The following is a 27,777-nucleotide window of genomic DNA, read 5'->3' as shown; positions in this document are numbered from 1 at the left end:
GTTTTTAGATTGCAGGATTAACTACCTAATCTCTCCAACTAATATTTGTTCCCAATAATCATATGTTTTGTGATGGGGCCAGGGAAACATGTTTCTATAGACTGTTCTTGAGTCCAAGCCTCCTAAGCATATGAAATCTATGTAGTTCAGGCCCAATGACTGGCTTTATAGTGCCAACTTCGAGTCCATTTCTGGTCTAAAAAGGGCAAAAAATATTGGGAAATGAACACAATAGTGGGCTATTTTATTGTTCTTGGGGTCAAATGGAACAAATTGACCATGCACACTCCATGCACACCATGCACATAAGAAAATGATAAAAATACCCGCATATTAATTGTAAAAACTCATATATATGGAGTCATTTTCTGATTTCGAAGTTGGGGATGTCAAGAGAGAGGGCTGTGAGCTATAGGTTTTTGGGTTGAACTCAGATGTGTGAGCTTTGATTTCAAAGAGAGGGAAGTTAAGAGAGAGGTGGGAAGAGTGAGATATGGGTTTTGGGTTAAGTTCAGAGCTCTGATTTCGAACACATGGGTGTCAAGAGAGAGGTGAGAAGAGTGAGGTTAGAGTTTTCGGGTTTGGGCTCACACCTGTAAGCTATGTGTGTTGTTCTTCCATAACCAAACACAACAAATTCTTCCATCTTAAATATAGGATGTTTGTACCATATTTTTTGTTTTGGCCGGAAAAGTTCCATTTTTTTCGACGACTGAAGTTTCAGCATGCATATTTTGGCACCCCAAGCATTTACTCGGTTTTGGAAGGTAGTAAGGTAGGGTGTTTAATTCCAAGTTTCTATATCAATGATTTATGGAATATATGAGTTGTTTGTAAGATGAATTAATACAAGTTAAATTAGGGTTTGTGCTTCATATTGGGGCCTATGGATTGTGGAAAGAACTTTATTTTTGACATGCTAGAATACTACGTATGTTCCAATTTCTGTTTCAAGTTTTCAATTCAAAAATTTGACAAAATTTTCAGTTATATGCATATGTTGTGCATGGTGTGCATGACTGTGACTTAATATGACAAGTGTGAATGTCCACTAGTCCTGATGCATTTATGTTATATGTAATTTCAGGTTTGTGCAACAAAACATAGGAGAAGTACCTGTAGTGATTTGTCATAGTGGGAGGTAGGTTACATTCGATAAGGAAAAGGAGTATGTAGGCGGTGAAGAGAAGGGAGTTGTTGTGTCTAAATCTATAAAATTCATGGAGTTTTTGGAGATTGTTTCGAAGATCGCGTGTAGTGTATTGACATGGTTACTTTTGCTTACTCTCTTCCAATGGGGTCGCATGCAAACAAACATGTGATGATTCAGGAAGACAGTGACATACAATATTTTTTGGAGTATAGCCAAGCAGTTATTGGTACGAGGGTGACACCTATATATGTATCGATACTCAACAAGCCAGCCAGTATGAATTGACCTTCTGCTAATGTAATACCCTGAAAAAAAATTTAAGTATATGAATTTGGTATTCATAATTATGAATATGTGGAGAAAATTGAAAATAAATCGATTTATGGTTATGAAAATTTAATTGAGAAATTTTAAAATTCGTGGATCGTTCGAGGTTACAATTTATATTATCGAATAGCACTCGATCTCACGAGCACGTGGGTGTAAACCATTCGTGAAACAGAGCTATAACGAAGGAGTTATTAATATTTAAAGTCAAAGACATTTTTGTTAAATTAATCTTCTCTAGAAGGCTCCAGATTTTCTGGAGCACTAAGTTGTGCCACGTGTGTGGCTGGGATGAAAGGAAAAGAAGAGAAATGAGAAAGATGGACGGCTGAGATGAAAGAGGAGAGGAGGGAAATGAGAGAGGAAGGAGGAGGGGTGTGGCCCAATCAGGAAGGAAGGAAATGAGGGAAATGAGGGAGAAGAAAGGAAGGGAATTGGACCCTCATCTTCGACCCACCGACTCGACCTGGCCACATTTTCTGATTCCGACCACCATTGAGGACGAGGCCGGTGTCAAATTACTCCTCACTTCGAACCCAGTTGAGCCATTTCCTTAATTTTACCTATGGGTTACCATGTTTAATGAATGGAGCACGAGAACCCCTCGAACCCGCTGAAACCCTAAAGCTGGCATGTCCATTTCCGGCAACAATCACGGTGGGGCACCATTTGGTAGCCTACCTTGTAGGAGTAAGGGCTGGTTTGGTATTGTTGTGCTTTGAAAAAAAGCTGCTTCTGCTGTGCTGTGAGAATAAGCAGCTGTGAAATAAAGCAGCAGAATGTTTGGTAAACTTTTTTGTAAAAGTGCTTTTGAAAAAAAAAAAAAAGCAGTATTAGAGTGTTTGGAAAACTTTTATGTAAAACAAATGTGAAAAAAGGCCGGTTTTTCAAAGCTGGGTTTTGCAGCTTCTTGTTTTTGGCTTTTTTTCACCCAAAACTGTGAAAAAAAACTGAAGCTGAGTGTTTACCAAACACAAAAACAGCTCCTAGCTTTTTTTGATAGCATCTTTTTTCAGAATCACCTCAGTACCAAACCAGGTCTAAAACCCATCAATAATCACGGTCATCGGACCTTTGACAGAGGAACGACGAGACTCGAAAGATTTCGATCACCGGCCCTTTCGTGGGATTTTACGGCCACTTCCTGGCCGAACTAGGCTTCGGTCCAAGTATGAAAAATGTTCCTCTCCTTGAGTTGTACACTTCTGCAAAATTTGGTGAATTTTAGAGTTAGTCGGAATTTGGGGTTTCCATTTGCGGAAAACCACCACCCACGGCGGCACGTGGCCAGTGGGCCGACTCTGCCTTTTCATGCAAATTTTGATATTTTAAATCCGTAATTGGTACCCATTTGATGTGATTCGATTATGAAAGCTAATGTTGAATATTTCCGTTACTAGAACATTTCGGAAATGGATAAAAGAATGAATATGGACTAGGAAAGGCTTGATCTCATTCAAGGGTACGTAGGCAGTATAACGGGAGTTAGATGCAGCCTTAAAAATAACTGAGATTAATCTGTTGTTGAAAATTTGTCTGAGAGAAGGAATTGGGTGATTAATTTAAAAAAAAAAATTAACCTTATGTTTTTGGTAAACAAATTGGATTATAGATTTTGGGAGTAAATAAGAATTAAATAAAAGAATTGTGCTAAAAGGTCGAAAATAAACAAGAATTTAATTTGGGCTTATCATAGTAATTATCTTCCGAAATAAATTTTTCGGGTCGGGGCGTTACGAAATGGTATGTAGAAAATGAACAAGAGTTTAATTTGGGCTTATCATAGTAATTATCTTTCGAAATAAATTTTTTGGGTTGGGGCGTTAGAACTAAGGTCCCATTATGCTTTGATGCAGCGTTTGAAGTAACGACTACTTTAGCAGCCAAAGTAAGGGTTTTGGATCCTACGGAGGTGCCTTTTGAAGATGGTGATGACATAGATTAGTACGGATTTGGTTTAACTATTGTGAACAGGTATACAAGTGAACATGTCATGCCGATGCTTGACGATAATGAGGTACAACCAAATGGAGGTCTACATGTCCAAAGCCTGAAGCAAAAGAGAAGTACGTTTGCGAAAGACATCAATAAATATGCTGAAATTATGATGGTACATGAAAAGGCTAAGCTATGGTGTCAACAGAAACACGGATTGGCAGCTGTAGTTTAAAAAAGGTTGACCTTTTTATTGACAAGCAAGATATCTTGAGAAGGCTTCAATTGAAATGGATGCATCTTCGAAGAGGCGTCTCATTGTGAAGTGTAAGGATGCCCGCTGTCATTGGCATATTTCTGCATACGGAAAGGTAGTGGGGGAGTTTAGGATTGCGAAAGATAAAGTCACCACCGGTGTGATTTGGTTTTATTCAAGGAGTGTCATCTGCAAGTCAAATGCGGCTTATTGTCACATGATGAGGGACAAGTTCAATGATTCGACACTGTGTACATCGCTAAAGATGTTGTACGGGATATTAAAACCATTATCGGCTATAGGACAACATCATGGGCTAGATCAGTCGCATTGGCATCACAATGCGGTTCACATGAGGACTCATATGCCAATCTTCTCGTGTATTGTGTCTTCATTTGAGAGGCTAAATCTGGGTAATAAGACAACCATTCTAACTGACGAAGACCACCACGTTCGGTACTTCTTCTTTGCAATTGGTGCGTCAATTAGGGGTTTCTTGTCATGGATGCGTCCAGTTATTGTTGTTGATGCATCTCACTTAAAATCAAAGTACAAAGGTGTCATTTTAGTCACAACAACGTTTGGCCACAATCGCAACATTTATTGTTTGGCTGCAACCGCAACATTTACCATTTGGTTTTCGGCATAGGCGAAATAGAAAACGATGATTGCTGGGAGTGGTTTTTCAAGCAATTGCATGAAGTGACCAGGGATGTGCCGAATATGGTTATAATTTCGGACCGGGACACAAGAATTGCAAACGTCATGTATAAGGTTTTTAAAAAAGCTCAACATGGTTTATGAATGTATCACTTGAATGGTAATATCAAGGGTAAGTTTTGGCTAAGAAAGAACGACAAGTTTTTCTTCCACTACCACAAGGTCGCGAAATCGTATTCCCATGCTGAGTTCGACATACAGTTCATGAAGGAGAGAGACTTGGTAAAAAAGTACCTAACTGACGTGGGAGTGGAGAAGTGGTCGTGGGCTCGAATGATTGGGAAGAGGTATAACATAATAACCTCTAACATTGCATAGAGCATTAATGCAATGTTGCGATTTTCGAGGGGATGCCCGTACTGTACTTGATCGATTTCATTAAAGCAATGTTGCAAAAATGGTTTTGTGATAGGCGGGATATAGCGGGATGATTGTTATGCATTTAGCAACCTATATTTTAAGCTACTAATTACATGTTTTAAACTCGCAAATGCACAAGATCAAACACATAATATAGAAAGCAAGTACGAGATTATTCCCACGAGGATTGCACTAATATGTATCTAGGTTACGACTCCTAACAATTTAAATTTATTCTTCTACAAAAGCTATCAAATATGCACATAAAGGTTTAACAAAATTAATAGTTTAGGTGTCTTAAATTTAAAAGTATAAAAACACAATATAAAGAACGTAGGCAAATAAAAGTAATTGGCAATAAGGGTTTTGAAAACGATGTTTGAACGGTTATGACTTTGGTTTTCATCTCTGATCTTTTTCGTCTAAGCAATTGATACACACGATGATACAAGACAATTTAGATGTGTAACATTTGTCAACGTAAAGGCATGGTATCTACTCTTTAAGTTATTGATTTCCCTAAACAACGAATTAGGCATGGGTGTCTACTATAACTCTTTTCATTCTCGAAGTATTTAGCATGATATCTACTAAGTTGCACTTCGAGAAAGCATAAAATAATGGAAATCGACAAAAATACGAATCCTAGAACATGATATCTATTCCAGTTATTCGTGATAATTAATTCCAAGAACCGTAACTACTACTCTTATTACTCGGCATAGGTACAAGACTTGATCATCCAAATTTACCTATATAACGAACTCAATTACAAAGCCATTTCTATGTTGATCAATCATAAAACAACTCAATAAGTTGGAATTAAAATAAGAATAAACCATTAAGGCATTAACAAATTATCTTGTAACAAAGTGTATCGAAAATACTTAAGGAAACAAGATTAGGACTTCAGCCAAGTCCCAACTATGAATTTTAGTTGCTTATAATGAAAATAGGCAGCAAAAACATCAACAATAAATAAAAAGAGGAAGACTGAACTCTCTGATGATGGGATGGTGCGACTGCCAGTTCTCCTTGTTTTTCGTTACTGCTGCTTCCTCCTCCTTTTTCTGATGTTTTTTCTTTTCCCGCTGCCTCCTCTCATCTCCCCTTTAATTTGCAACCGCCAAAAGGCCAATAGCCTTCCTTTCATTTCCAGCTTAATGGGCTTTAAAATTTGAAGTCTCAATTTATTAAAAGAAAACTAACGAAAAGTTAAAAAAAAATATTTTTTTTAATGAAAGGCTCTTTTTAAAAGTATAATAAATAGTACTAGAAAAATGTATAAATGTGATTTTTCGTTAAAAGTGAGCAGTACCAGGCGAGTTTTGTTAAACCTCCCTTTATTAAAACCTTCTTATTTATTTTCTTCCAGTCTTTATGGCTTCTTCTAGCAGAATAAAATTCCTAATAAGTAGGAAGTTTAACTCTCATTTAATCTGCCATGTTGATACACTTTTGTAGAAAACTTTGTATTTGCGCGTGGCCCAACCTTCATGTACTAAAACTACCATAACTCCCTTTCAAAAAATGATATTCATGAACCGTAAAATTCTATGGAAAATAGACATCGGTAGCTATTCAAGCATATATGGCACGTCTCCTGGTTCTTCCTAAATCAGTATAGTTTAATCCACGAACTCAACTGATCTGCAGAGACTCTGCTGACGACATGGAATTGCAAACCCCTTTTAGTCTCAATACTTTCTTTTTAGCTCATTTTCCACTCTTTGCTTGTTACAACCTACAAAACATAAGTAGAATGTAAAAATCTATATAAAAGAGTAAAACAAAAGTGTAAACAAGGAGAATTAATTTGTATATAATAGTGAATTTACGAGCATAACAATGACCACAATGTGGGCTCAATGAAAAAAAATTGAGAAAAAGGTTAGAGGATGCAAGGGATGTGCGTGTCCATAAAATAAGCTACAATGAGTTTTATGTTTTCCACATGGATGATGAAGCCGTGGTTGTTATATATAACAAGACTTGCACCTATCGGAAATTCAATTTGGAGCAATTGCCCTGCAAACACGCCATTATAACATGCTTTTTGCAAACTGCAGCTTTTATGAGTTAGCTTCAACCTACTATACTTGTCGATTTTGGAAGGATGCTTATTTAGATTTGATATACCTGGTATTCCCCGCTTTCCAGCAGGGAATGCAACACATGCAGCCGAAGACTCGTTAGTCCTACCTCTGACAGGTAAGGTACTGTCCCGAAGACCCAAGAACAGGCGTATCCCATCACAAGGAGAAGATGTAGTACATCGGAAATGCAAGCATTGCCGGAAGCTTGGTCCTAACGAGCAAACTTGTAAAGGACTTATTGCTATCCCCGAGACCACATGATTGTCCCCATGTCATGGTAATTTTGGATTCATAACAAATTACGCATCAACAGTCTTTTCGATGTCATGGTAATTTTGGATTCATGTTAAAATTACATATCAACAGTCTTTGATTACATGAAAATTTCAATCGTCACTGTAACCTTATATATGTGATCATCACCTTATAAATGGCACAAGCAGCTCCCTGCCCAATCTCCTCTGTTCATATTATGTGCATTAGGTGTGCATGTCCTATGCATGAGGTGTGCATATACTATGCATAAGGTGTGCATATACAGTGCAAATCTTCTTGTGCATGGGGTATGCGTATGTTGTGTATATAAGACCGATGATGACCGATACCAAACTTCATTAAATGATTTCACCCGCTTCATTGTCGTACAATCACGCGAAAATCTGAGTCGAGAATTGGAATGCCGTTTTTGGTATGGGGTTAATGATTATGGCAACAAATAGGTCAGTGTGAAAAGGCTATTTATACAAGTGGAGCATGATGTGGATGAAAACCCATTGGGTAAAATAGGGGTTGTGTGAAGGTGTTTATGTGGTGAGATATGATGCATGTGACAAATACAGGAACATATACAAGGTTACATTGAATTAAGTACCCAAACAAAACCTTAATTAAAACCTATTACTTTTATAGTATATTATTAATAAACATTTATGAGTTGACATGAGAAGAAAACACATCTTACACAATTTAAATACAATGCATACCTCAAGTAGGTTAGGACAAGACATGAAGGTGAGATCATGTACAACACGTCTACACCACTTCTTTCTTGTCTTATCAATAAGGTTATGAACCCAACCAATCCATTTACCAACAAACCATGGAAGCAAAAAATTGCTAACCAATTAGCACTCTTTAGTTTGGGATTTACACTAATATGAGGTTGGTGCCTTTTCTATTATGGGGTAAGTCTCATCCTTTTTTACGTCAAGTCTTGAAGAGAATCCAAAGGCCAACATGACATAGCTGTTTATCACAAATTGCTTTAAAAAAAAAAATGGAAAAGTATCTCACTCCTTTGCTTTTTGCCGCCATATATCCATCTTTTGAGTAGGGTACCAGAACAATATTTTGGCGCCATTTTTTTGGCCCATTTTGCTAGGCAATCATGTCTTGCTTCACCTATTAAAGCAGCGCATTTCACATTACTCACTCCACACATGCACACACACCAACACACATTGCAAACTTCATCACATAAACAGCCTCCACGCCTGCAATAGTTTAATTATGTCCGCTTATGCGACACTGACTGGTGAATCCGACCTAGAGAACGAATCACTAGCACCTTCGATTTCAATGCAGAAAACCTCGAGGCAAAGGGAAATGCTGCATTTTTCAAGAGTCAGACCACCGGCATTGAAAAGGAAAAAGAGTTATGTCGGGCAAGAATTGAGCGATTGAAGCAAATCGAGCACGGCCATACACTTTGAGTTCGGCAGAACTGCATCAAGGTGAGGTTCCTGAAACACAAATTGAAACACTATTGTATGAGGACAGTGTTAGGCGGTTCAAGGTCTCCGACGAGCTGGAGATGAAGCAGAAAAAGGCCTACAAAGCAGGTGTTGAGTTGTTCCGGGCATACGCAATCTTCATAACGGCAACATGGCCAAAACAGATTGGCTTGATATTGACAAGCGCAGCCTCCTTTGTAGGCGTTTGTTTTAGGTGTGGCATTCACCAGCCATCTTTGTAGCCGGGAAAAGTTGGATGTTCTTGTGCTTTAACGATGTACAGTTCCATTGCCTTTTTTGGTAGATTGTAAAGGTCATTTTTTTTGTAGTCTTCCAATGTTGAAACTTACATAGACCTTTTGAACTTGTTACACCACTGTTCTTCTTGTTAATTGGGACATTGGCACATCAAGATAATACTTTTGTTCACTTTGATGTAACAATGATTATTAACTCTTCGTAATGACATAGGATTAATGACTACTTCTATTTCTCTCTTGTTCGCCATTTAGGATAAAAGCCAATGCATGCTTTCAGTTATGCTTAAAAGAACATAACAAATTATCAAAATTTAGTTGCTCAAATTTAAAAGCCAAGAGATTTAGAAATTTCTAGAGAAACTGCCTGATGTCCATAACATGTGCATGTGCATGGCCTGCCTGATGTCCATAACATGTGCATGATGTGCATACCATGTCCATGACGTGCATAGCATGGGTATGATGTGCATACCATGTGCATGGCATGTACATATGCTAATTACTAATTGTAATTTTCCAAATTATTCCTAAGTGGGAAATTCGAAATGGGGCAAAAATTTGGGCGCCATTTTTGAATTTTTGGAAACGTACGAAATATACCCCATTTTTGAAAAAGGTAGTCCTTTGATTTTGTGTCTATAAAAGAAAACACAATACACCCAATTTCCTCATCCCTCAAACAAAAAAATCCATACCACAATCAAGCAATGAAATCTTCATGTTCCTGTTCCCACTCTTGCTCCTCTCCTACCTCTCCCCGGAAATCTTTTTCTTCCCGTTCCCACTCTTGCTCACCTCCCACCTCCTCCCGAACCGAATACATAGTTTCGTTTGAGCCAAATGAGCTTGAAACAATTGTAGGAAGGATTATTAAGCATCAGGAGGATCATGTGAAGAACCTTGCATTGTTTGAAGCAGTAATTGAAAATGGCTCATTGAACCGTGAAGATGTTAGTGGCAAAAGAGATTGAGAAGTTCATCACATCCTCAACATACATTGACGCTATGGGTGAGCAATATAACCAAGGTTATCGTTTGGGACTTTGTGAGGGGTTTGAGGTATTTTGCCGTTATGCAATGAAAATGGATGTCAATAGGAAGTGGGTGACCATTGACTACTACAAGGCACTTGTCGTTGAGACCACTCACTAGGGAAAATTTGAATTTTTTTGTGGGTCCTTCAAATTTTCTTATAATCGACATTCTGCGTGTGGTATTTCATAAGGAGTACCTTAATATGAGAATTAGATCAATGTTATCTGCGTAATTTAAGATTACCAATAGCAACACAAACCCCTTAATTGATAAGTAATAAAATTAAGATTGTATACTGAATATCGAAAACAAACAATGAAAAAGTGTACTAAAATTATGATTACATACTAAGTACTAAAATTACGATTACACCTAAACTTAAAAGAAACCAAATTGTTTGGTTATAACAAGAAAAACTGCTCAAATAAATGTCCACATAACCTTTCACAAAAATGCACGACCTCTTATGAACTCGATGGCAAGCTTGAGTTTGAAAACCCCCACGTTCTGAGGAGCAATGTCATGAATGGCCAAGCCAGTGGATAGGTAGTTGACAAATTTTAATCAAAAAACTCTACAGTCTGCCCTACCACAACACAACAAGTCCAGGTTACAACGCACTAGATATTTAAGACATTTAGAATGAAGTTAAAGATAAGTCAGAAAAGAACGTACTTGTTGTCCTGTTGGTCGCACTTGATTACATGCTCAATATCAAACAGTTTATCTATCGTTTTCGGGGTTAGGTTCAAAACGGGTCGCGCCTTGTTGAATTCTGTCACCTTTAGAAGTGTGGGAATTACAAAACACATATACACAAGTTGTTTCTTCATTTTTTTCCCACTCTGACCTCGAGAAATGTGAATCATAAACCATGATGGTGCAACGTTAGAGATGGACATGAGCTAACAACCAGTAGTCACCATTCATGTGACATGAGATGAATACTTCGTCGACTTCCTCCCATTCACACATGTTTGGCATCATGTCTGCAATGCCTAAAACGACATTGATCAACTATCTCAAAGGCATAAAAAACAAAGCTTCTTTTGCTTTTGCCTTCCCATTGCCTTTAACATTTGTTTTGCCATTCTCAAAATCCGTAACTTCCTTTTTCATTTTTTCGGGCACTGATGCATTGCAAGTAAAGATTTTCTCACATTAAACAAAAAAGCAAGACATGTGTGACTATTTGTAAATGAGAATGAATTCATATTAAGAACATAAGTAAACGAAATATAGAGTAAAAATAAGAACATAACACCTACCCAGAAAAAACAGTCAATCGTTGTCGATCACTTCCTCAGAAGGTAAAGGCCGACGTTGATGTGCTGAATCAAAGTTAAAATGCATTGTAAAAGGAAAAATTAAAACTTGAACTCACTTATAATATGGTAAACAGAAAGTAGTTACACATGAAGGAAATAAATACTTATGTTGCTCTGTAGAGTACCCTTGAAATGGATGAGTGTGGTAAAAAAACCTACCCACAGTAACCAATGTGTACATATCGACTCCATCGCTGATACCCAAAAAACCCACAGGTTGTTAGAGCATCCCCAGCGTGGGGTTTTGCTCGGGGGTCGGGCTCCAAAACAATGGCCCGAGGGCCGGTGGAGATGCTCCAGCGTGCGGGAGGCCGAAGGCAGGGGGAGGCCCGAGGGCCAGGCCCGTGAGGGATTGCCAGGCCTTGAGCCCGAGGTGGGGCTGACGCCAGGGTGGCGTCAGCGTATTATTTTATTTTTTTTGTGTCAGGCGCGTGCACCCCACCCGCGCGTGGGGGCGCGTCGCCGACACAAAAAAAATTAAAAAAAGCAATTGTCAGTTACCGTTGGGAACTTAATGTGGACCGTTAGATCCTAACGGTCACTTAATGTGGACCGTTAGATCTCAACGGTAAAAAAAAAAAAAAAGTCAGATTTAATATCCACCGTTCGATCTGAGATCAACGGTGGATATTAAAATGCTTTATAAATTAAAAAATAAATGAAAAAATAGTTTTAAAATTTTGAAAAGTTACCGTTGTGACACGTGGCACAATCTGGAGCTTTGGAATTCAAATTTTTTTATATCTAACGGCAGAGATTAATTAATTGAATAAAAATTCAAAAAAAATTGTAAAAAATTCAAAAAAATTCAAAAAAAATCTGAAAAAAATTGTAAAAAAAAATTGTTTTTACTTTTCTATAAATACCTTCTCATTATCATCTACCTTACACAACAATTTCATATTTTCTCAACTACTTTCAATCACATTCCTTTCTTTGTCTCAAAGTTTGAATCCATTTTTTTTTCAACAAAATGACCACTAGTGCAGGTACGAATTGGTCGCTTATTGAAGATGTTGCGTTGTGTACTAGCTGAGTTGAAGTTACTCATAGTTCGCTTACGGGTAATAAGATGCAGTTGCGAGAAATGTGGAGTCTTATTTATACCAATTTTCTTGAGAAAAATGGTGGGAAAAGAACCAAAGAATCGATGTCCAGTCGTTGGAAATTACATAGCCAATCATTTAGTACGTGGAGAGACGCTTTGGCACAAGCTAGTAGTAATATTCGAAGTGGGGAAAATTACTCGGATCAGGTAACAATATATTATTTATTTGATACCCAAATTTACATTATAATTATTTGTTACTTATATATATATATATATATATTTGTTACTTATATATATATATATATATGTATATATTTGCTAGTTACTTATTTTCATTAAAATTATTTATTTGTTACTTATTTTCATTATTTACTAAATTTGAAGCCTTCTTACTTATTTTCATTATATTTGTTACTTATATATATGTATATATTTGCTAGTTACTTATTTTCATTAAAATTATTTATTTGTTACTTATTTTCATTATTTACTAAACTTGAAGCCTTCTTACTTATTTTCATTATATTTGTTACTTATATATATGTATATATTTGCTAGTTACTTATTTTCATTATAATTATTTATTTGTTACTTATTTTTATTGTGTAGGAACTTCAAGCACAAGCTTGGTACGCTGCCAAAACCAAAAGCAAAAATAAATCATTCAACCGGTGGGAATGTTGGAATATTGTCAAAGATTGTCCTAAATTTAGAGTTGTGCCAGTCGGTCCAGAAGTGCACATGAACAGCACCCCTCTACACTCTACACCCGATCATGTTCATGAAGATGATGCAGAAGAAGTGCCCGAAACGCCCCTCCCTGAACGCGCGTCGGGTTCGACCCGTTTTCCAATTAGGCCTGAAGGTAAGAAGGCTTCAAAGAGAAAAGGGAGTGCTTCGAAGAACGATTATGCAAAGTTCATGGAAGAACTTACTCGCCAAGGTGAATTGACTTTGGCGAGGGACCTGGCGAAAGATGAGGCTGATAAGGCTAGAGAGGCATCAAAACAAGCAGCTGTTGAGAGAGAATTTTATGCTAATGAGAGAGAAAGAGAGCTACTTAGGCAAGAAAGGGAACATGTTAGAGAAGAAAGACGGGCTCAACAAGATCGTGAGATTATGAACATGTCTTTAGAAGGGAAGTCTCCAAATTCTAAATTTTTTTGGAAGTCAGAGAAAGCGGACGTTGTGCGAAGGAGGCGTGCAAGAGAAGCAATAGCAAGCCAAGGTGGTTCTAGCACCGCAAGAGAAGATCATCCTAGCACCACAAATTGGTTAAGTGATGATGAATAGAGTAATTTTTGTAATCGGAGCCCATAATTTTCCAATCACTTTGGGTTGTAATTTATTATTTATTGTTTGTATTATTTATGTTGTTTCCAATTTCTTGAATATTTATTCAAATTAATTTGGTAAGTTATTTATTAAAAGTCCATCGTTCTAATTAAAAGTCCTTTACATATACTAAGAATTACATAAACATAAAAATATTACATATACTAAGAATTACATAAACATAAACATAAAAAAAATACATAAACATAAACATAAACATAAACATACTAAGAATTACATATACTAAGAATTACATAAAAGAATTACATATACTAAGAATTACATAAAAGAATTACATATACTAAGAATTACATAAACATAAACATAAAAAAAATACATAAACATAAACATACTAAGAATTACATATACTAAGAATTACATAAACATAAACATAAAAAAATTACATAAACATACCAAATAATAAAACACACCAAATAAAATAACATAAACATACCAAATTCAAAAAAACACACTAAATGAACTTAATTATCTTCAGCTTGTTTCAATGCCCATTGGTGCTCTATCAAGTCAATTTGTCAGGCATTGTGCATGTCTGACATTTGAAATGCAGTATATCGTTGAATGAGTCTTTCGTTGTAACGTCCATCCCTTTGTAATGGCTCATGTTGCACGGGCTCATCGGTGGCGTCATGAGCACAATATATACGTGTTCTTGAATTGTTCATCGGGTCTGGCTCATATTCATCAACAGCTTCATAATCATACTCATCTTCCACAATCATGTTGTGAAGAATAATGCACGTCATCATGATGGATCGAAGCGACTCTACATCAAACAATCTGGCAGCACCCCTTATGATCGCCCAGCGAGCTTGGAGGATACCGAAACAACGCTCCACATCCTTCCTGCACCCCTCTTGACAGCTTGCAAAGTGTTTTTCCTTTGCACTCCGCGGACGTGGCACTGTTTTGACAAAGGTTGACCAGCGCGGGTAGATGCCGTCAGCTAGGTAGTATGGCCCGTCGTACATACGTCCGTTGACCTCATACGTAACTTTTGGTGCCTTTCCTTGCAGGACATCGTTGAACACTGGGGATTGGGCAAGGACGTTGATGTCATTTTGAGCTCCCGGGACCCCGAAAAAGGCGTGCCAAATCTATGTATCAAAAGATGCCACCGCCTCCAGAATGATACTTTTTGCTCCTTTTCTGTCCCCGTAAGCACCTTGCCATGCACTTGGACAATTTTTCCATGTCCAGTGCATACAATCAATGCTTCCAATCATCCCAGGAAAGCCACGCATATCCGCCTTCTTCAACAGCCGCTCCAAGTCCATGCGTGTAGGTTTGCGGAGGTACTCAGCGGTGTAGATAGATTCGATTGCTCCGCAAAACCTCATCAGGGACTCAAGAATGGTTGATTGCCCCATCCTCGTTATCTCATCCACTTGGTCTGCAGATGCTCCATATGCAAGCATCCGCAAGGCAGCAGTAATTTTTTGCTCAGGCAGTAGACCCATAACACCAAAAGCATCTTTTTTTGCACAAAATAAGAATCATGGTTGCAAACAGCAATCATGATTTTGTTGAACAAATGTCGTTCCATTCTAAAACGACGTCTAAAGTACGTATCAGGGAATGCACTATTAGGAACAAAATAATCATCCAAGAGTTCCATACCTCGTCGTTGCCTGCTTCTATCAAGGTTTCCGGAACGGCTGGGCCTGCAGATCTGAGCCGCAGCTTGGATGACTCGACAGGAATGTGAGGCTCTGCCCCTTCTTACTTCGTCATTTCTCATTTGACGCTCCTCATCCTCTTCCCTCTCATTTCTTACCCTCTGGTGATTGAAGATTGCTTCAGATTCGTTAAACAATTCTTCCTCTTCCTGATTGTATTCCCACATCATCCTTAAGGAAGAAGAAGACGACATTGAAAGAAAGAAACAAAAACTATGAATAATGATACAAATTTTTGTGAATAAGGAAGCAGAAACTATGAATAATGATAGAGATCTTGAGAATTTTGGTGTGAGATTTGTGAGGATGGATGGTGGATTATATAGATGATTCAGAAAGGATTAGGTTCTGCATAATGCCACGTGGCATGCCGTCATTCGTTACAAATCTGATGGAAATCTATCCTCAAAGATTGTGAACAGATTATGACACGTGGCATGCCGTCATTCGTTAAAAATCTGATGGAAATCTATCCTCAAAGATTGTGAACCGATTATGACACGTGGCGCGACGTGATTGGTTAATAATCTTATCAGAAATCCATCACCAATAATTGTATTATTTTGTATTATTTAATAATACTCCGGATAATGACACGTGGCGCAACGAGAACGATTAAAAATCTTATCCGATATTACAATTAAAATTATTTTGTATTATTTTATAATAAAAAAAATAATAATATTTTATTACCTATTGTCAGGGCTATTGAAGTGTAACGGTGGAGATGCAAATTCTATTGCCAGGGCTACTTACTGTTCATTAAGGGCAGTTACTGTTCATTAGGTGGATTGAATAGTGTATTGCCAGGGGGGAGGGCTCCAACGCTGGAGTTGCTCTTAGGGATATATGGACAGTTTTTGAATATTCAATGGTTTGAATGACCACTGAAAGTGAACATACCTCGGCGAATGTGCCCAACTCGTCACGATGTCGATGAACACTTCCACATCGGGCTTGGGGATGATTCGTATGGGATCTGGGACAACTCCGACACGCTTGGCTCGACTATCGCCAACTTTACTTCTTTTGTAGGATTGGAAATGGGTGAAATGGTGCACAAGCTGCATTTCTTTACGCTTTTGCCGCATTTTCTTATCGAGAAGCGGCTCGAAATCAGATGGACCAGCAAGCTCATTCACGTCGACGCCTTCCTCATTTTGGCCATTATGCTCATTGACCTCTGTGTCATTGCTTCCTCCAAGATAGACAATTTGGTCTTCTCCCAATTCACCATCCAATCCAAACTCCAATATATCCAAGAGTGATTAGACGACATCGTTTGCATTGAAGGCCGAAATCGTGCTCAGTAAGACGACATCAAAAGTCGAAAAATTCGCGTTGGGGGCTATCAAATCGATTCTGTCTTGTAACGCCCCGCCCCCGAAATAGTTATTTCAGAAAATAATTTCAATGTTAGGCCCAATTTAAACTCTTGATAATTTACTATCAAAAGTTAAGATTCTCTAGTTTAAATTCCTTAATTCCACAAATGGTCTAAACCAAAATTCTCTTATCAAAACATACAATTATTCAATTATTTTACCAATTTATTTCCATTTTCTTCTCTTAGATCAAGATTCCAACTAAATATTAATTCTCGATTATTTAAGGTTGCATCTAAACTCTGTTAGACTGCCTACGTACCCTTGAGCGGGATCAAGTCTTTCATAGTTCACATTTCCAAAATTCAAACCAATTCCGAATATATTCAATTAATCCAACATATACCACAATCGTGTTAATATTTAAACCACAATAGTTAGATCTCAAAAGCATAATTGGAATAATGAAATTCGCATAAAAGCACAATGTCGATTCCCTGGCTGTGCACCGCCACAGTTGGCGGTTGGCCGCCCCGACTCATCGGAAAATTCAACTATTTCTAAAAATTCTCAAAAATTTTAGCAATGAAGATCTCAAAGAGTAGAGCAAACTTGATAACTATGGCCAAGTCCAATTTGGCTGGGAAAGGCTCCAATTTGCCTCGAAACCCACCGGAACCCTAGATATGAGTGGGTTTTGATTCTTCGTTTTCAGTGCTTAGCCGTGCCCATGGTGGTTTGGGCTTTGTCCTGGCCTCAAGGGAAGTTGTTTGATGGTGGTGTTGGTCAACATTTCTTTCATGATCGTCAGATTTCGCCATGGCAACCTTGGAACCCACGGGTTCCGTTCTACACGAATTCAAGCTCAAACCTAATAAGATTTGGTTGGAAATGGAAAAGGGAAGGGCTAGATCATGATTGGGAGTGGTGGATCAGCCCAATTTGTTAGAAAACGATGAATTTCGCTAGAGAATCCCACCAGCTACAACCGGGTCACTGGTCGCACTGATCAAGGGTTGATTTCGTGCTTCTTGCCTCTCTCTCTCTCTCTTCCCCTCATTTCTTCTATTTTTGATTAGTCACCTCATTTTCCTCTCTCTTCTTCATTGGGCACTCAACCTTCCCTTTTCCCAACTGGGCTTCTTTCTTTTTTTTTTCCTGGTTGGCTTCCCGTTGCTCTCTTTCCCCGTGGCATATTTCTACCCAAAACAGAATCTGTAGCCTTCCAGATTTCATGGCAAAATGACTATTTTGCCCCTACTTTCGTTCATTTCTATTTCATTCGTTATAACTCTGTTTCACTAACGGTTTTCACCCACACGCTCGTAGGGTCATCCTCTATCTAACTATGTGAAGACATCTGATAAAATATACAAGGATGAAATATGTTCTCGTATAATTACGTTAAGTCAACTAGGGCATTTTTGTTTTTTTATTTCACTTAACGATATATTTTACAGCGTAACTTATAATAATTTACGAGAACAAACTTTAAAAGTTCTCCATTCAATTTTTCATAACCATAAATCAATTTATTTTCGATTTTTCTCCACATAATTATATATTTAAATTTTCAGGGTATTACATGTCTTTTCCTGGAGGCAACTTTTGTTCGCCGGTAGAGGTGTCAGGTTGAGGGGACGGTGCAGTAAGATCTTCATAGCGCATGTTATAGTCTTGTGGAAGGGTAGGGGATTTTTCCAATTTGGTATCCTCGGGGTCATTTTCTGTGTCTTTTGCTAATCCTACAGACCTATTAGGGCTTGGGGGTTTCTCAAATGATTGGTCGGTTGTGTCGCCTTAGAGACGTTCAACCTCGATAGCCAAGGCCATGTAGGCACACCACTCAACCTCTAATTCCTTTGAAATTGAATTGACTTGAAATCCTCATCAACCAACCAAAATGGAAGCAAATTAGGCCTGGCAATTTCTGACACGACCCGATAACCCGACACGACACGATACGAAATTAACAGGTGTTTGGGTCGACACGATAACGAATCGGGTCGTTATCGGGTAACCCAATAAGCACCTGTTAAGATAACGGGTTGGTTCGGGTATACACGTGGGTAACACGATACACGATAAGCAGAATATTATTTTTATAATTTTATAACCCTAAAAAAATACTGTAATAATTATATACATTAATTTTACAATTTTATACCCCTAAAAATTATAATAAATATATATATATATATATATATATTAAATTAACTATAAAATTTATAATAATTATAATAATTATATATACTATAATAATTATACCCCCAAAATATTAAGTCTATCTATAATAATTATATATATATATATATATTAAATTTTATAAAAACTATAATAATTATTAATTAATAATTTAATATGGATGATGCATTGCATGATTTTGCATCCATTGAAATTTGATGTGATTTGTTTCCATTCAAATTTCAATAATCAATTTCTTGCCGTTGCCAACTTGCCGCACTTTTTGAAAAAAACAAATGGAGGGAAAATGAAAATGTTAAGAAAAGTTGAAAATGAAACAAAAAAGTGAGGAAATTAGGAAAAGATGTTGGAGGGAAAAGTGAAAATGATAAGAAAAAGTTGAAAAGGAAACAAAAATGAAAGGGAAAAATTTAGAAGTGGTGAGAAATTTTTTTTTTTTTTTAAATTATTAATTTTTTATCACACACATGACTGTCATGACATATCTCGCTATTTTTATAATGACACACGTGACACGTGATGTATGTACTATTCCGTGTACCAGTCAGTCAATTATAATTTATACGTACAAAATAAATAGATATAAATCTACTTAATAAATATATATACACACACACACACACACGGAACTTGATTGATGGCATACGAATTCTCCAAAACTAATTTCAACGATCCCAACCGTCAAACTTGTTTGTATATGCTTTGAGATCACATCAACAAAAAATCACAAAAAATAAACATTCAAAGATCAAGTAACGGGACAAAGCTCTTCAACGGTTATAAACGAAAAATCACGATTTAACGGTTATTTTAACTCCGATTTTGATGATTTTTTATAACTACACTCCTTGACCCTATATGAATACAATGAATGAATTCGATCTTCAATTTAAAATATTTACACAAGTGGATACCACAAATCTTATGTTATACTTAATGAAAGTATAAATAAACTCTAAGTGTTAGTCAATCTATCGTTTTACGAATTCTCCAAAACTAATTGCAACGATCCAAACCGTCAAAATTGTTTGTATATGCTTGGAGATCACATCAGCAAAAAATCACAAAAAAAAAACATTCAAAGATCAAGTAACGGGACAAAGCTTTTCAACGGTTATAAACGAAAAATCACGATTTTACGGTTATTTTAACTCCAATTTTGATGATTTTTTATAACTACACTCCTTGACCCTATATGAATACAATGAATGAATTCGATATTCAATTTAAAATATTTACACAAGTGGATACCACAAAATTTTATGTTATACTTAATAAAAGTATAAATAAACTCTAAGTGTTAGTCAATCTATCATTTTACGAATTCTCCAAAACTAATTTCAACGATCCAAACGTCAAAATTGTTTGTATATGCTTGGAGATCACATCAGCAAAAAATCACAAAAGAAAAACATTCAGAGATCAAGTAACGGGACAAAGCTTCTCAACGGTTATAAACGAAAAATCACGATTTAACGGTTATTTTAACTCCGATTTTGATGATTTTTTATAACTACACTCCTTGACCCTATATGAATACAATGAATAAATTCGATCTTCAATTTAAAATATTTACACAAGTGTATACCTCAAAATCTTATGTTATACTTAATGAAAGTATAAATAAACTCTAAGTGCTAGTAAATCTATCGTTTTACGAATTCTCCAAAACTAATTTCAACGATCCAAACCGTCAAAATTGTTTGTATATGCTTGGTGATCACATCAGCAAAAAATCACAAACAAAAAAAACATTCAAAGATCAAGTAACGGGACAAAGCTTTTCAACGGTTATAAACGAAAAATCACGATTTAACGGTTATTTTAACTCCGATTTTGATGATTTTTTATAACTACACTCCTTGACCCTATATGAATACAATGAATGAATTCGATCTTCAATTTAAATATTTACACAAGTGGATACCACAAATCTTATGTTATACTTAATAAAAGTATAAATAAACTCTAAGTGTTAGTCAATCTATCGTTTTACGAATTCTCCAAAACTAATTTCAACGATCCAAACCGTCAAAATTGTTTGTATATGCTTGGCGATCACATCAGCAAAAAATCACAAAAAAAAAAACATTCAGAGATCAAGTAACGGGACAAAACTTTTCAACGGTTATAAACGAAAAATCACGATTTAACGGTTATTTTAACTCCGATTTTGATGATTTTTTATAACTACACTCCTTGACCCTATATGAATACAATAAATGAATTCGATCTTCAATTTAAAATATTTACACAAGTGGATACCACAAAATCTTATGTTATACTTAATGAAAGTATAAATAAACTCTAACACTATGTTTGGGTGAAGAAATTTAAAATTATTAAGGAATTTAAAAATGACGGAAATTGAAATGACGAGATTTTATTTTTTAGAATTTGTAAATTTTCTTGTTTGGTTAACCTAAAAGAACAATGGAATTGAATACGGAATTTGTTATTTTTAAACTGTCAGTCATAGAAATTGAGAAATGACACCTATTTACATGGAATTTGAACTTGGGATTTGGAGGTCCCAAATTCCAAGTTTTTTTTCCACGCGGAAATTCTAAATTTCTATGTTTATGAATCCAAACAAGAGAATTGGTGTCTGTCAATTTATAAATTCTAATTTTTACCAAAATTCTATGTTTATTTCCCTCATCCAAACATAGTGTAAGTGTTAGTCAATCTATCGTTTTACGAATTCTCCAAAACTAATTTCAACGATCCAAACCGTCAAAATTGTTTGTATATGCTTGTAGATCACATCAACAAAAAATCACAAAAAAAAAAATTCAAAGATCAAGTAACGGGACAAAGCTTTTCAACGGTTATAAACGAAAAATCACGATTTAACGGTTATTTTAACTCCGATTTTGATGATTTTTTATAACTACACTCCTTGACCCTATATGAATACAATGAATGAATTCGATCTTCAATTTAAAATATTTACACAAGTGGATACAAAATCTTATGTTATACTTAATAAAAGTATAAATAAACTCTAAGTGTTAGTCAATCTATCGTTTTACGAATTCTCCAAAACTAATTTCAACGATCCAAACCGTCAAAATTATTTGTATATGCTTGGAGATCACATCAGCAAAAAATCACAAAAAAAAAAACATTCAGAGATCAAGTAACGGGACAAAGCTTTTCAACGGTTATAAACGAAAAATCACGATTTAACGGTTATTTTAACTCCGATTTTGATGATTTTTTATAACTACACTCCTTGACCCTATATGAATACAATGAATGAATTCGATCTTCAATTTAAAATATTTACACAAGTGGATACCACAAAATCTTATGTTATACTTAATGAAAGTATAAATAAACTCTAAGTGTTAGTCAATCTATCATTTTACGAATTCTCCAAAACTAATTTCAACGATCCAAACCATCAAAATTGTTTGTATATGCTTGGAGATCACATCAGCAAAAAATCACAAAAAAAAAAAACATTCAGAGATCAAGTAACGGGACAAAGCTTTTCGACGGTTATAAACGAAAAATCAAGATTTAACGATTATTTTAACTCTAATTTTGATGAATTTTTACAGCTACACTCCTTGACCCTATATGAATACAAAGAATGAATTTGATCTTCAATTTAAAATATTTACACTAGTGGATGTGGATATCACAAAATCTTATGTTATAATTTATATACTTAATAAAAGTATGAATCAACTATAATATTAATAATTATATACATTAATTTAATAATTTTATATCCCTAAAAAGTAAAAACTATAATAATTATATATATTAAATTAAATTTAAAAATTGATGACCATTGGATCGGCTGAGATTAAATCTCAGCCGTCCATTTCACATAATTATATATATATTTTATTAAATTTAAAAAATTGATAACCATTGGATCGGCTGAGATTTAATCTCAGCCGTCCATTGTGTAGGCTATTACTCAAAAACAGAAGTTCTCTCTCATTAAGTTCGATGTAAATTGAAGATTTTGTAAATGGAGGTGTAAACTTTTGAGAAAGACTTACAATCTTAAAAACAAAAACTCTTTATCCTTGCACATTTAATATTTGTAATAGATTAGTAGTGTATGTATTATTTTTTTATTAGGCTTTTATTTTCGAGTGTAGATATAGTACTTGAACGAGAAATGTTTTAATGTTTTGAAGTAATATTTATGTGGCAATGTGTGGTATGTGCAAATTTTAAATTTTTATTTTTTTTTCTTAACGGGTCATAACGGGTCATAATGGGTCGTGACACTTTACCCGCCTGTTAAGGACCCGTTAAGATAACGGGTGTGACACGACACGACCCGTTAAGATAACAGGTGTTACACGAAAACGACACGAACACGATAGACACGACCCGTTTGCCAGGCCTAAAGCAAATTAACAAAGACCAGCATCATGCATCAGAAGTCCATTAAAATTCCACATTATATAGACAATTCTGTTATTACAACCCCAGAACATCCAAACAAGCCAAGAGGTTCTGGGAGGTAGTAGCAAACTTAATACAACGGTAACAAACTCGACTACGACTCCATGTCCTCAGAACCCATGAATCTTGATCTAATCCTTCTTGCAATCTTGGCCTGAATGAGAAACTGCAGTACGGTCTTGCGCTAATCACCTTGGAGTTGAATATGCAAAGCCATCAAATGTATATTGTAAGATACATGTATATTGCACAATATGCAAAGCCATCAAATGTATGCAAACCGATAACTAATTTAATTCTCGGTATTTAACATTTCTAATCATTCGAGTGGATATCCAAATCATTATCACAACATATTAAGTACACTATCAGGTTCAAAAACATGGATATATAACTCTCAGATAAATAGAAAACTACTAATCTTACCCAAACTTTCTGTACAAATTTTTCTCACTGTGATTATCTAATGTAGCATAGAGAGAAGTAATTCAGTTACCATCATTAAAATTTTACTTGAAGAAATCAACCCAGAAAGAAGGAAAAAATCTATGCATACAGCTCACCAAAAAAGCAACTCAGAACTTTCACTAAAACAGGAAAAAGCAAAAAAGCATAAAGTTTAATGGAATCGCTGCAATCTATCAATCCAAAGAACCCAAGTAGCAAATTGAAAGAAAAGGGTTGTATGCTACAGTTGAAGAGAGAGAGAGAGAGAGAGAGAGAGAGAGAGAGAGAGAGAGAGAGAGAGAGAGAGAGACTGTTCTTGTGCTCGATGAGGAGGGTCCGAGTCTGAAACTTGACACTGATGGTGGCCATGGAGTCCAAGCTAAACTCGTTTCGATAATATCTGGCCAGAATCTGAAACTTGCCCACCGCAAAGTCACCTATCAGTACCACCTTGAACACATAGTCTACCTCATGGTTTCAATTGAATCAGAAAATATTGTGAAAAATAAGAAGAGAGATTGGAATTGGATTCAGAGATCAAACCTGGAGATGCAGAGACCGAACCTGGAGATGCACAGCTTTGAGTTCCACTCTGTGGGCAAGAGAAAAGAGAGGCTATGGGAGAGGATGAGGACGAAGGTTGGAGAGACCTGTGAGAAACAAGGCAACGACAGAGAAGATGGAAAGAAGATGATAGAATTTTAGGGTTTGTTTTGTGATTGGGGTGGTGTAAATATTGAAAAAGATGAGGGGCATTTTTGTCTTAAAATTTCATAATTTTGTGTTCCACGGATGTGGAACAAGTCGTTCCAGGGGGTAGAGGAGGAATGAAAATTCAGCCAAATTTCGTTCCGTGGAACAGCGTGTTCCACTGTTTTTCGCGCACCAAACGTGAGACGGAACGCCTCATCCCACTGCGTTCCGTTCCGTCCCACGTACCAAACGGTACCTCAAGTCCCGCACCAACGCGTGAGCATATTACTAGTACCAGCTAGAACAGATATTCATTTAAGAATCAATCAAGTATATGCATCTGTCATTATTTTGTTTGATTTTGAAAATAAAGAAAAGGGGTAATATAATTGAGTCGTTTGGACGGTTGGTTAAGGAGGTACCGTCCTCTAGTCAAATGTGATAAAGGTCCAGATGGCTTACTTAGCTTGCTTACATATACATGTTATATATTTGTATTTATATTAATCATATGAATTGACTTATCTGTATATTAATCATATGAATTGACTAATCCGAGATCTCCTATATACAAAACTTTGTATTCACGTACTGTCACATAATATTTAACGTTGTATCAGCATTATATTTCATATACTGATGTCATATTAACAATATCTACCAACGAGCTTTGGCACGAGGCTTTGTGTTCGCTTGCAGCTTAAGGATCTTCACCACCACTTCCGCAGAGCACCTCTCGGCTATTTCTTTCAGCACTAAAGCTATGCATGTCGCTATTCACATGACGGATGGGCGTCCACCAACCCAATTCCAATTCCCGGCTTCTCAGTTACATGCACTTCAACACGTTCCCCCCTGAGCTGTCTAGTATGCAGAACCACTCACCCCACCAAACCGCGGCGCCCTCTCCCCCACCACCACCCCCCACCCACCTGCTCCATCAATTGCCACAACAATAAAAAAACAACTCAAGACGACTCCACAAAGTCTGCTACTTCCTCACAATCTTCGCCACATAATCCCACATACATCCACCATTCTGAAACCGCATACATTTGTCCTCATTTCGCACCCACGTGAATCCCGTGAGTTTGGCTTTCAGAAACGGATGATTGGAAACCGGGTTGTAACGATCAACTTTAACCGTTTGATCGATGGGACTGGGATCGTGGAAACTAACCCCTGCATTATAGTCCCCTCATTGTAGCCACTCGGCAGAAACAAGAACAATGGCAGAGGCAACAAAGAGGTAGTAGTGTTTTAGTTCTTATGTATCTTTTGATCAAATAAAAAAAACCCTTTCTTATTTTTTCCCATTTTTTTTTTTTTTTTGGGTTTCTGTATTTTGGTCAGGTATGCTGTTGTGACAGGGGCTAACAAAGGGGTTGGATTTGGCACAGTTAAGCAGTTGGCTTCAAATGGGATCATGGTGGTGTTAACTGCTAGAGATGAGAAGAGGGGTCTTGAAGCTCTTGAAAAATTGAAAGAGTTTGGCATCTCCGACCGGGTGGTTTTTCATCAGCTTGATGTAACAAATTCTGCTAGCATTGCTTCCCTTGCAGATTTTGTGAAAACCCAATTCGGAAAACTCGATATCTTGGTAATCCTTGAAATTTTGAGTTGGGTTTTACTCCACAGATCATACTGCAATATAATGTCTGTTTTATACTGATGATGCTTGTTATAATCTACTTTTTCAAGTTAGAATAAACATAACAAAGATGAAAAGTTGGAGCTTTTCTACTGTGTAGGTAAACAATGCAGGAATTAATGGTAGCATAGTAAACCCTGAAAGTTTTAGATCAGCTGTAATTGGTAAGGTGAGGTTATGTATAGTGTGTATATATATCATCATCATAGAGTGAAGGTAATTTTAGACTTATATGCGATCGTAATTGATGAGAGTAATGATTTTGGATGCAGATGCCTGATGAAATCAATTGGAGTGAAATATCGATAACACCAAACTATGAGTTAGCAGAAGAATGCCTGAAAACAAACTACTATGGTCCCAAAAGTGTGACTGAGGCGCTTTTACCCCTCCTCAAGCTATCTGATTCGCCAAGAATCATTAATGTTTCTTCCGGTGCTGCTAAGCTAATGGTATGAGCAACTTCAAAAATATGCTTCTTCAAATGTACAAACAATAAATCTTTGTTTTCTTTGCTTAGTTAAGTATAATGGTGCTCTGGGTTTACATTAGAACAATAATCAATTTTCTGGAAATGCTGGAGTTTAAGAATTTTTTATGAACTATATTAGTGAAATGTTTTTTTATTTTGGTTAAAGGATTACTTCATAGAAAACAGAAAGGCACAAGGCCAAACAACAAGCAGAGAGCATCCCTGCAAGATCAGATATACAAAGACAAGGATAATTAGGACACCAATAGACACCACCACTCCGGAAGTGTCGTCCTACCTATTAGTGCAAAGAACACCCCACCCTTACAAAGGAGGACATGGAATACTGTCTTTGTTCAAAATGCCCACTAACGAAGATGGTGGTCTTACAACCCAACTGAACTCGCATATCTTCGGAGAAATATACCTTGCGACAAAATCCATCGCCATATTTGCTGGTCGTGAAGTCCACGACCAGGAGCATGATTGAAAACTCCTCCCAACCTCCAAAACACGGCTAAGGATTGGGAGTAGGTCCCAACACAACTCAGAGAAGGAGAATTGAGGGACCGTATAATAACTTGTGCTTTCGACTCAATTACCACCTCCTGTACTTGTAAACTTTTTGCCAATAAGCATCCTTCCAGAATAGCTAAAGCTTATACCATCACAACCGAAGATGCATGCACCCAGACACTTCTCATCGTCATGCAACCCGAGAAACAATCTCTAACCACAATCCCTATATGACTGTAGTGAGAGTCTCTTTTCCAACAAGCATCTAAATTAACCTTAACCCAATTAATTGGGGGAGGAAACCACAGAGCGAGGCGATGCATACCTCGAGAAAGACTGCTTCGGATAGCAGGTGACATACACAAAGGAGATGAGGCCAACTTAAAAGAATCCAAGGCAGTGGTGATAGCCCGAATAGCTCTGAAGGGAGAGGGATTAACTCCATTTAAAATGGCATCACAACGGGCCCTCCAGATAAACCAACACGAAAAAACCAATTACATCATAGTTCGATCGAGGTCTTCCTTGCAACCCAGATTTTGATTGACAACCAAACACAACCAATCTGCCAGAGTAGTGATTGAATTTCGATTAATTTGAATACACAACGGATCCCCATTCCACACCCTGGAAGCCTATGGGCACAGAAGGAGAATATATGGTCTTCTCACTTTCAGCACAAATGGGGCAGAGGGGGGATGCGGCACACCTACGTCGAAAAAGATTGAATTCAGTGGTGCGA

The 27,777-nt window shown here is 36.7% G+C and overlaps 1 protein-coding gene and 1 long non-coding RNA gene across 2 annotated transcripts; one reads left to right on the top strand and one right to left on the bottom strand.

Annotated features, from left to right (window-relative positions):
* Positions 1-23,220: 23,220 nt before the first annotated feature.
* Positions 23,221-24,514, bottom strand: LOC148697498 (uncharacterized). Its single transcript, XR_015961606.1, has 2 exons — positions 24,015-24,514; positions 23,221-23,448 (listed from the first exon to the last, which is right to left on the bottom strand). It is a non-coding gene; the product is annotated as an uncharacterized LOC148697498 (long non-coding RNA).
* An 888-nt stretch (positions 24,515-25,402) lies between these two features.
* On the top strand, positions 25,403-26,583 carry LOC137723668 ((+)-neomenthol dehydrogenase-like). The gene is made up of 4 exons (XM_088692540.1): positions 25,403-25,645; positions 25,750-25,996; positions 26,148-26,216; positions 26,320-26,583. The coding sequence occupies exons 1-4, from the start codon at positions 25,626-25,628 to the stop codon at positions 26,503-26,505; spliced, it is 522 nt and encodes a 173-aa protein (XP_088548666.1). The 5' UTR covers positions 25,403-25,625; the 3' UTR covers positions 26,506-26,583.
* The last annotated feature ends 1,194 nt before the right edge of the window (positions 26,584-27,777 follow it).

The sequence above is a fragment of the Pyrus communis genome, chromosome 4 (assembly GCF_041283825.1).
Source record: "Pyrus communis isolate YQ-2024b chromosome 4, ASM4128382v1, whole genome shotgun sequence".
Taxonomy (NCBI): Eukaryota; Viridiplantae; Streptophyta; class Magnoliopsida; order Rosales; family Rosaceae; genus Pyrus; species Pyrus communis.
Note: the sequence above shows the minus strand (reverse complement) of the source record. Positions and strands in the feature narration are given on the sequence as shown.

What these genes read in the sequence shown, in the direction of transcription:
- LOC137723668 (XM_088692540.1), top strand. Translation starts at nt 25,626, where the DNA reads ATGGCAGAGGCAACAAAGAG. An exon ending in ATGGCAGAGGCAACAAAGAG is followed by an intron (nt 25,646 to 25,749) that starts GTAGTAGTGTTT and finishes TATTTTGGTCAG; the next exon opens with GTATGCTGTTGTGACAGGGG. An exon ending in TCGGAAAACTCGATATCTTG is followed by an intron (nt 25,997 to 26,147) that starts GTAATCCTTGAA and finishes TCTACTGTGTAG; the next exon opens with GTAAACAATGCAGGAATTAA.